Raw genomic sequence first — 10,906 nt, 5'->3', positions numbered from 1 at the left:
ATCTTTAAAAAAATTTGAAAGGCAGAGCTACAAAGAGGAACAGAGAAAGGGACTTCTTCCAGCTGCTGGTTCACTTCCCAGATGACTGAACAGCTTGACTGGGTCGGGATGAAGCTGGGAGCCAGGAACCCCATTCTACTGTCCTAGATGGGTAGGTAACAGGGGCCCAAGTACAGCTTAATCTGCTGTCCTCCCAAAAGCACTAGCTGGGTGCTGGACAGGACACAGGGCAGCTTGGGACTCAAATTGGTACTCCAATAAGGGATGCTGGTGTTACACATGGTGTCTTGATTGGCTCTGCCATAGTGCTGGCCCCTAAAAACTTTTTTCGTTTTTTTAAAATTCTTTTTTCCATGATTTTTTCCAAGATTTGTTTTTATAGAAAAGGCAGTTCAGATTTACAAAGAAGAGACAAAGATCTTCCATCTGCTGGTTCACTCCCCCAAGTGGCTGCCAGAGATAAGCTGATCTTAAGCCAGGAGTCGCACCTGGTCTCCCAGGCAGGTGCAGCGTTCCAAGAATTCAAGCCATCCTCAACTGCTTTCCCAGGCCACAAGCAGGGAGCTGGATGGGAAGTGGAGCAGCCGGGACACGGACTGCTGCCCATATGGGATTCTGGTGCTTGCAAGGTGAGGATTTAGCCACTGAGCCGTTGCGCTGGGCCCCAACTTCTCTTTTCTTTTTTGCCTAAATATTTTATAGGAAAGGCAGATTCACAGAGGAGACACCGAGAGAAAGATCTTCTGTATGCTGGTTCACTTCTCAAATGACCACAATGGTCAGAGCTGAGTTGAAGCCAGGAGCTTCTTCCAGGTCTCCCACATGGGTGCAGGGTCCCAAGGCTTTGGGCCATCTTCTGCTGCTTTCCTAGGACAGAAGCAAGAGCTGGAAGGGAAGTGGTGCTTACAGGTGGAGGATTAGCTTGCAGGTGGAGCCACAGCATCAGCACACCATCATCTTTGATGAACACCATTGTAGGTCCAAATGAACAGAGTATTCAGGGCAATAGGTAGGGTGACTGTAAAGGACTCGGTTTTCAGTACCAGGCAGGGTGCCTGAGACTTAGAACAGGCCGTCCTATACGTCCCTATTGAAACAGTCAAAGCCCCTTCACGCCGATCTGGAATTGCAAGGGGATCACAAAAGTCCTTTGGTCTGCAAAATTTGCCATTCTGCATATTCTTTCTGCATTCCCACCCTCTCGCAGCAAAGGCTTCTCCTGGCAAACATATTTTCTTGTAAAAACCAAGCCAAAGGGGTTTCCGGATGAGCTCATGAGCATGGATATTTTCATTGTATCTTCTGAGTTCCTTTATGAACAGGTATGCAGGTGACTGTTTACAGATTTTTCTAGAGTCCGAATCTGAGGGCAGGCTACATGTCCAAGGTAAATCAATGTTTGTTTTAAATAAAAAGCCCGTGATTTGGAACTCTCAACTATGGGGCAGGAAATTGTTTCAGAGGCCAGGAAGTAGCTATGAACTTTTCTGCCAAACAATACTTCCCTTTCCTCGCCATGAAGGACGGATGATCCTGGTGTCGTTGTAAACCAGCAGATGCTGAGCCTGTAGAAACGGGGGACAAACAATGGGCGGGGTGGGGAGGAAGCATTAGCACCTGTTTATGGGGACTTTTACCCAACATGATGGACTGGCCACCAGCTGTTGAGCCAGGACAGCAGGGGGAACAGGAAACGCCAACTCAGACTGAAGGTAATTTTTAGATTTATGCTTGTTTGTGGGGCGCGGGGGGGGGGGGGGGACCTAGGAAGTGTAATTCTCAAAAGCTCAGGGTACAAAAGCAATTTAATACACCCCATTCACTGATCGGGGACGGGCTTGGTGCACACATGGAGTCACTCATCACAGGTGTGAGTGGTGAACTTATGGTCGTATTCCACATTCCTTCTCTACCTCCACTTCCTCCAACTAGAATGGTATTGGAGCAGCCATGTTGACACAGTTGTGCCACTTCTGGCTCTTCTTTCCTGCTAGTTGAAGTCACATCACCAGGTTTGGGCCAGAAGTGTTGAGTGTTCTTAAAAACCCCTGTCAACTCCTTTTGTCTTTGCTCTGGCCTTTCCTTTGGGCAGGCGGCTATTGTGGACCAGCGGTGGCCCTGAGCAAGGACCCACACGTGGTTCAGACAGGAGCCTCTCCACAAACCTGGTCTGCCTACCTTTGGCAGTGCTCTAAAATGGTTTTATTATTTTTAAGGAGTTATTTATCTATATGATAAGAGTTAGACAAGCAGATATTTTCTATCTGCTGGTTCACTCTCCAAAGGGCCAGGCTGAAGCCAAACCAGGATTGCTCAGTGTTTTCTCCCAGCCCTACCCAGCGGGTGCAGAGGCCCAGGGACTTCAGCCATCCTTCACTGCTTTCCCAGGCACTTTAGCAGGGGGTTGGACAGGAGGAAGAGCAGGACCAGAACTGGAGACCAGGTGGGATGCCAGTGCTGTAGACAGCAGCTTAACTTTGCTGTGCCACCGCACCAGCCTCGGCAGTGTTCTCTGGCCAAGACATACAGTTTTTGCCATTTCTGTCACTTGGCTGTTGCTGTGGGCAACAGTTTAAGGGACTGGAGGTAGCTGTTCTGCTGGGATGGAAGATGAATAGAGACAGAGCCAGGCACGCCTAGGGTCACATGGCTGCCTGCCCAGAGCACAGCAGAGTACTCTGGAAGCCAGAGTACTAGTAAAGTACTCAAGGGCCTGGTGGATAGCAACATGTGACAAACTTCTTTCACAAAGATGGACTGGTTAACATAAGTGGTAGTGGGCCTGGCAAGTCTTCGCCTTGAATGTGCTGGGATCCCCTGTGGCTGCCAGTTCTAATCCCAGTGGCCCCGCTTCCCGGCCAGCTCCCTGCTTGTGCACTGGGAAAGCAGTCAAGGATGGCCCAAAGCCTTGGGACTCTGCACCCACGTGGGAGACCTGGAACTGGCTTCTGGCTTTGGTTCAGCTCAGCTCTGGCCATTGTGGCCACTTAGGGAGTGAATCAACGAACAGAAGATCTTCCTCTCTGTCTCTCCCTCTTTCTATATATCTGCCTTTTCCCAATAGTAATAAATCAATCTTAAAAGAAAGAAAATTGATAGTTATTTTTAAAAACCAAGCATTTACGCATACAGCTTCTCTCTTCTGTCACAATATCGCCTATGAAAGGAACTCCGGAGCCAGTGATTTTAAAAACCTCCTTCCAGTTGGCTCCAGAATACCATGGCTACCTGAGGGTGAAGCACAGCTTGCAGCATCATTACAAGGTATATTAGAAGAGTTGAATTCTCAAACAGGAAGATACATTCTGAATCAGAGAGCAAGGAGTAAATACTGATTGTATGCCGTTTAGAAGACATCACAGATCTGATGATTCATGGAGAGCCGAGGAGGAGGAGAGGAAGAACTTTCCCACTGCAAAATGAACACCCAGTGAACCAGTTGGGCTCACATAGAAAAGTTTTAATGAGACAAATGCCAGGCAAGCACATCAACTAAAAAAAAAAAAAAAAAAAAAAAAACCAAAAAAAAAAAAAAACCCAAAGTTCAGTTATAAAACACTTGTATGGAAAAGTTGGCATTTCAACAGTTTCAAACACATGTATACAATTTAATTTCCTAAAATGTGTCAGAAATACAACCTGCCTCCCCTTTCTGCAGCTGTTCCTTGTGTTTTACAGAGAAATCCGTGACTGGGAATGGGCAGAGCCCATGTAAGGGTGGTGAATCCAGGCCTGGGGGGCTGTGCTGGCCTGGACCCTCTCTGCCACTGTGCAGGTGGCCAGACCTGTTCTGCAGAACCCAGTGGTTTGTGACAGCTGAGTCCCAGCCACCAGCAAGGAAGGGCAAGCTAGTGGGAGAGCCAGCACTTTGAAAGCAAGTTGCTTACTTTGCAGAAATCATTTAGTTTTGCAGGGGTCTCATACATTCCTGAATATGCAAATATTCCAGTCATTGTGGGGTGTCCCCTCTATGATCAGAGAAGGGTGAGTTTTAGACCAAGTGAGAGCCTGTACTGATCATAAAAAGAGTGCTGACAAAGGCACGCAAGACTGCACATACATGAGAAACAGAGAGAATCACGAGGAGCGAGGGAGAGCGCATGGAAATCAGCCTCCGGCGGCAGGCATGAGCCTGTAGGACCACTGTGGACGCCCTTCTGTCACAGCGAGTTCTAGCATGGACTTTGTAGGTGAAGCATCTCAGCCAAGTGGCAGGAGATAAGATCAGGGAAAGAGTCAGCCAGGTATAGGACAGGAGGTCATGGTGGGGACTTATTCTGACTGCCAAGAGATGGTATAGGGGCTTCGGTGCGTGGACAGTGATGGGTTTCCCAAAGGCTGCAGTGAAAGGCCACTCTGCAGTGGCTGCTCCTCTCGAGTGGCAAATACACCGGTGAGTAGAGGCTGAGGGAAGGCGGCTGCCAGGCAGGCAGCTTCCGCTGGCACCCTGCTTGTACAGGCCTGTTGTGTGGCCACGCTTCCAAAGATCTCAGCTGCCACCTCAGCTTTGGGCGCTAAAACATCAGAAAAGGAAAAGCCCAGAGGAGAAGCCCAATCTCTATTCCCCTCTGTTGCTGAAAACAAAAACCCCATGGTTAGGAGGGACAGGAAAAGGTTGCCCATTTTCCCAGCCAGATTCCAAGGAAGGAACTTGGGAAGAAGATGAGGGGCGAGTAGAATTCCAGGTGCTCCTCCTGTCAGCTCCCTGTCAGCTGTGGCTGTGGTTGACTTTCCTCTTGTCTGAATCCAGGCAAATGAGCATGGGGATGCCCTCGGTTTTCACTTGGAGAAATGCCGGGCTCTTCTGCAATGCCAAGTGAGAAACTACTTTCTTCCTCTCTCTCCTGTTTGCCAATGACCTTCTCCTCAGTAAAAATGCTCCGCAAGCCATGGCCCACAGATGGGGACAGGAGACCTCACTGCCTGGACCTCGTGCCTGTGAGGGAGGAGCAATGCGCAGAGAGCAGCAGGCAGCACGGGGCGGTGGGAACATCCTCCAGCAGGGCTGGCACATACTGCCCACTGTGCAGGCTGGAAACTGAGCCACATACGTCACAGGACACTGTCAGCAAGAAGTCCCATTAGGGTGACAATGGGAGGAGACCTGGCCAGGCAAGGAGAGACTCCCTCCTTCAGAACCCCACATGGCGACAGAGCCCAGAGGTCAGAGACTGGAACTGGATAATGTGGTGGGATGGGAAGAAGGAAGGTAATACCCCCCAACGCTCCACAGGGACATTCACAATAGGGACAGTTAGGTAAGAAAACGGGTACTGGCCAACACAAGAGCCCAACTGGAACCGTAATGATGGGAGGCCTTCCTTCTTGTTGCAGCCTTGGGAGGGGCTGGCCCAGTGAAGGTGTCACACAAAGAGGGGTCCATAGGAAGTTCGTGTACAGGTCTCTCCTGTCGCTTGTCCAGGTGGCTCCTAGGGGAAGACGGCTCAGAGAGCTCTTGCACAAGCAAAGGGGTCCCTTCTCGGCTTCCAATTAGTTCACATTTCCACCAATGGCTTCTCATGCCTCACAAGCGAAACAATTACAGAACAATTCGGAGCGCTGAGACCTGAAGAATCAGGGAACAAGAAGAAACGATGACATCAAAAAGCTGAAGCACTGATCAGAGGCATGTTAAGGGGTTAGGTGCAGATGACAGAGCTCCCGGAACTGCAAGCAGTTTCCTGGAGGAGCCCAAGGTGACACTTCAACAAGATGCATACCCCTGCCCCATCCTGTGACTGCCAGGCACACCTCACGAGGGGAGACTAGCCCACAGAGGGAATGTGAGTAAAGATCCGAGAGCGTCTGTCTTGCAGGGACACAAATGTAATCGTCCAGTGAGAGATCTGACTTCCATCCTCAAGCGGTCAATGGAAACCGGCCACCGTGTGGACTTTGGCAATTTACATCAAGTGGTCATCTTTCAACTGGAGAGTCACCTCATGGCTTCTTCCTGGCACCACTTACTTCTAGGTCCTAGTTAGCTACAACAAAGTCAGACAGTTCAGGCAATCTTTGTGTTGTCTATTTATAAGCAATATTTGTAAGGGGACTGACAACAGTTCTGTGAGCTCTGAACTGCTGAGCGCTAAGTGGGACAGAAAGTCAGCTCTATCTTGATGCTCTCCTACAGGACTGCTTGGTGCTAGGCACCCAGGATGAGAGCACGGAGGCAGTCCACCTTGAGCACTCGTCCACTCAGGCCAGACCTCTCACCTCTCTGGAATTCAGCTTCTTCTGTGTAAACGCTGGCTGTCTAGGTTTCTCCCAGCTTTAACCTGTGTAGGGCCTTCAGAAACTTGCAGCCATTAGCCTCCCTTCACTCACTGGCTCCTGACAGTGGATGAGATCTCTGCCAACCTCATGTCAGAGTAATTAATTGCACCATGAGTGCTAGGGACATCAGCCTGGCTGTCTGTACATATTTGTATAATGAGGCCAAGCTAGTATTAATCACAGTCTTTGTAACTGTTCCATGTGACAGTTTCAGGGTGTGTGTGTGTGTGCGTGTAGGGAACTATTCTTAGTTATATTTGCATGACTAGAGTGTAAAAGTCTGTTTACATACTTGGTTTTCTTTGTTTTTAAAGATTAAAAAAATTTTTTATTACAAAAGTCAGATATACAGTGAGGAGAAGACAGAAAGTAAGATTTTCCGACTATTGAGTCACTTCTCAAGCGTTTGCAATGGCTGGAGCTGTGTCGATCCGAAGCCAGGAGCCCAGAGCTTCTTCCGGGCCTCCCACGTGGGTGCGGAGTTCCGAGGCTTTGGGCCGTCCTTGACTGCTTTCCCTGGCCAAGGGCAGGGAGCTGGAAGGAAAGCATGGCTGCCGCGATTAGAACTGGCACCCATATGGGATCCTGGCATGATCAAGGTGAGGACTTTAGCCACTAAGTTACGGTGCTGGGTGCACGGTTTTCTTTTTTTTAAGGGCAAAATATTTGTAGGTTAAAGTCAAGGATAACGGTAACATTCCTTGGTGTCAGACACCCCAGGAAGTAGATCCTCCAGTTTACACCCTTAAAAATAGGCAAAGCTTTAGCAGGGTCTTCTCATAAAACACTTGGAATGGAAAATGACTTGGGTTTCGTGCTTGCTTGGACCATCTTTATACCTACGTGAGGAGGTCATCAATTACTGTTCTCACTCACTGTCTTCATGCTGTTGCTCCCAGCTCTGTCTTTTCAAGCCTATGAGAGTGCTAATTGAAAGCCCTGGGCGAGAATGAGAAGGATGATGAGCTCCTGGAAGTTTCAGGCCCAGGTTTACAAGCTGTTCTCACCAGCAGCCGCAGTCGCACCGCCTCCTTGTCCTGTGGGGAGCCCAGCCGGCTCCATCTGGCAGTTTCGCTGGAAGGACAGCAATCCTTTCTCCAACAGCGCATGGCTGAGGCCAAAGTGTGCGGCTGCCATCAAAGGGCACGACCGAGAGGGATCAAGACCTCTGCTTTTATCTTTGTCAGCAAAATCGCTACGTGTGATAAAGAACAGTGGGTTCTATTCATTGCTTCATATGTTGCTCAACATCTCAGCTAAACTAGAATGTGAATGACAGACAGGCATGTGCCCACAGCACAAATGAAGAATCAGACCCACGGCGGGACACCCGAAGCCGACCCTTGTTGGTGGCTTCTATTTTACTTTCCACACATGGCCACCTCACTGTGCAATCCAACTCTGACATTTCCAAACAGTCTGTGTGTCTGCAGGGATAGAACTTAAGCTGACTGACAAAGGACAGTTTTGGGGGAGCCACAGGAAAAGGCACCCTATCTCTGGGACTCTGAGTGACCATTCCCTCCTGGAAATTGGCATCTGGCACCACACAGTTTGCATTGGTAGATTCTCCATGGGAAGGGTAATAGCACATCACACTAGTCACTTGTTGAGTGCACCTTAAAAAAAAAAAACTTATTTTTTTTCTCTCTTCTCTGCTTTGCTCTTTAAACCTCAAAGTTGGGCACTGATAGTGTCACTGCATGAGTCCACATAAACCTATGACATCCAGCCATCACCCTGTCACAGAGCCCGTGACAGCTTCTTGCGTATACGGTAGCTTCTTGTATATACTGATCATCTCCAGGGAAAAGGAAATTCAACAATTAAGTGAGATTTATTTCATTCTGAGTGCTATTTTGGGGGTCGTCTCCTCTAACTTTTGCACTAACTCTTCAAAGCTATTGAGGAAACAAAGGCTCAAGAACACAGCTAATTTGCGTTAAAGTTAGAAGTGAAAGCCCTCCACCAAATCCTGCTTTCTCCGTTAAACTATGTATGCAACAGAAAGAAGACTGTCTTTATTTTATCCCGACATTATTTACTACATTTAGTGGTGAAGCAACAAGAATCTTAGTCAAGCCTCCAGCTCATTAACTCAGCGTTAATGAGGGATGTGGGGAGTGCTGATAAAGGCTGACATCATTTTATTTTTCTTAATAGATGTCATGTAAGCATCCTATTATCCTATTGGTGGGTACTCACCATTCCCTAACGATCAAGCCTGTTCACAACTTCTCGAACTGTGGCTATGAAGTTTTCATTGTCTTGGGGATTGGCTAGAATAATACTGTGCAGTCTGTTCATATAGGAGTCAATGGTGTCCACTGTCGGAGTCTCTCCACTTCCTGCAGTTAGTGAGACAAGAGGAAGAGTAAGAAAATCCTCCCCATTCAATCAACCAAGGAACAGGTATGGGGATCCACAGCAAAGGAGAATGCGACTGCAACAATGCTTTGATCCAGACACAAGGCCAATTTTAGCAGACAGACGTTTAGATCTCAAAGACATGACAGGAATCCACATATTCTAAAGAAACAGATGGGCATAAACTGCTGTACGGTGCCTGTGAGAAGCTGCATCTAACAGAAGAAGATTGCCATGGCCACTCCCCAGATGGAAGCATCCAGAGAAATACTACTGTTTGTTTTCTCTTCCTTCCCATTAAAACAAAAACGAATACAAAACAGGCAAACATATAGAAGGGAAAGTGCTTGCCTCAGAATTTATGACTCAGTTTCCACTATTCTGAATATCAAATTAAGCTTAATAGAGAGGAAAAAACATTATATTAAAATAGTGGTGGACATAAATGTAAATGACCAGCAAGGCTGACACTTTGAGCGCCGACATCCAATTTAAGCACGTAATCCACAGAAAATCCCGGCAGCAGAAATTATGTCTTACTGACGTTCCTCCCGGGGAGACGCCAGTCCTGGTCTCTCCATGCTGTCACTAACAGCACACCCTGGCCCTCACCAGCATCCTACTTTAGCCAGAGAGGACCCGGGCCATGCCCTTACCAGGTAGGGGCATGCTGGCAAAGCTGCTGGTTAGCACCTGTCGCAGCGTCTCCAGGTGCTGCTGCAGGACCGTGTTGCGGCTCCGCTCCTGGACCACGTCCACCTCCAGCTTCTCCACAGCCGTGCGCATGCTCTCCACGTGCTTCTGCAGGGCAGCATTCCGCTCCTCAAACTCCATGTTGGATTTCCGAAGCTGGCGGAGTTCCGCCTCCCGAGCTGCAGAGAGCAAACCGCCCCCCAAAAAACATGAGGCCCAAGAAGCCTGCATAGCTGTCTGCTGGCCCCTTGCCTCCTCTCCCTAGCCGCGTGCTGGCTCCCCTGGAGCTATTTTAATTCTTAAAGTTAGTCAAATTCCAGGCCTGAGATTGCGACAAACAGTTGCAGTTCCTGGTATTTTTCTGTTTATCAGGTTTTGTTTTTCCAAGTTGTGCAATGAGAAGCCTGAGGAGTTTGGCAGGGGAGGCTGAGCTTAGCACAGCTGTGCGTCTGGTCTGCACTGCAATGGGATCTGTTCTCCTCTCACTTCATGTCAGACTTGGTTTGTACGGAGGGTTCCAGGCTGGGTCTATAAGCAAGAACCTGGTGGTCTACACTTGATCCAGACAGCAGAGCAGCCCTGGACATACTGGGTGCCCCTGTACAGAGCAGGGTAGGACAGAAGCAGCTATCCTTCTGCCATCAGCCCTGAGGAGGGCTCTCCCTTCCCTCCCTCCTGAGAACTAAATCCCTGCCAAAGACCCAAGAAACACAGGAAGATCCCTCAATAATCACCTTTGCTGTGGTTCAGGAATTCTTCTGTAAATATAGGGATGTCAAAAACAGACCGCTGCTCCTTCACCTCTGCTTCTTTCTGTGAACCAACAGTAATAAATAGTTCATTTTCATGCAGAAGCCCCGTGAAGTACCAGCCCACTGGCAGGGCGAGCAGAAACTGCCTGGGTGAGTATGTGGACACCATTCCCACCTTGTCACTGGGATCCGGCTGTTCCAGAGCGCAAGCAGAGGCTGTCCTCCGCTCCCTCAGCTGCTGCCCAGGGACCATCCTTAAACCCTACGTACACTTCCCTAAAGGATGCTCTGGAAGCGTCTGGTCCGCTCTGTGCTTTCCACAGTCACAGATCTGTGGCCAGCAGCTGCAAAGGTGGGTGCTCCAGGCACTTCCACTGGGCCCTATGTAAATGCTCAGGAAGGCAGGCCTCTGCGGTCTGCATCTACAGAGCAGACAAGGGCTTCAAACCGAGACCTATGGGTTGTGAACACTAACCATGCTATTCTGCTGATATGTCTGCTTTTTTACGGGGGGAAAACCTTATTTGGGGCTCTTTCAGACTGTTTTCAGGCACAGGAGAAACAAAGGTATAAAACCAAGAAGTGAGAAAAAAAAATACAGGCTCTACAAATGAGAAAGCTAAGGATTACGTGAGATAAAACAGAATAACAAATCCTAAGATACATTCATCAGTAGGTCATGAAAAAGTCTCACAATACTGTTATAAAATCTATTTATCCACAATGTGGATCTATTTATCCACAATGATCTTAAAGAATAAAGCCAGCGGGTCAGTGTTGCAGTGTAGCAGGTAAAGTTGCTGCTTGTGACACTGCCA

At 48.6% G+C, this 10,906-nt stretch overlaps 1 protein-coding gene across 3 annotated transcripts in view; it reads right to left on the bottom strand.

Annotated features, from left to right (window-relative positions):
• Positions 1 to 3,439: 3,439 nt before the first annotated feature.
• Positions 3,440 to 10,906, bottom strand: part of HMG20A (high mobility group 20A) — a 69,685-nt gene continuing 62,218 nt past the window's right edge. For 2 of the 3 annotated variants that reach the window (XM_040970036.1, XM_040970035.1), the window contains exons 7-10: positions 10,071 to 10,149; positions 9,300 to 9,515; positions 8,482 to 8,624; positions 3,440 to 5,566 (exon numbers count right to left, since the gene is read on the bottom strand). In XM_040970036.1, coding sequence (XP_040825970.1) covers positions 8,488 to 8,624; positions 9,300 to 9,515; positions 10,071 to 10,149 — 432 coding nt within the window. In that variant the 3' untranslated portion in view covers positions 3,440 to 5,566; positions 8,482 to 8,487. Of the gene's footprint in view, positions 5,567 to 6,770; positions 6,811 to 8,481; positions 8,625 to 9,299; positions 9,516 to 10,070; positions 10,150 to 10,906 lie in introns of those variants that run through there. The other variant, XM_040970037.1, reaches the window with a different exon arrangement.

The sequence above is a fragment of the Ochotona curzoniae genome, unplaced genomic scaffold (assembly GCF_017591425.1).
Source record: "Ochotona curzoniae isolate NIBS_2020 unplaced genomic scaffold, NIBS_Ocur_1.0 scaffold_4701, whole genome shotgun sequence".
Taxonomy (NCBI): Eukaryota; Metazoa; Chordata; class Mammalia; order Lagomorpha; family Ochotonidae; genus Ochotona; species Ochotona curzoniae.
Note: the sequence above shows the minus strand (reverse complement) of the source record. Positions and strands in the feature narration are given on the sequence as shown.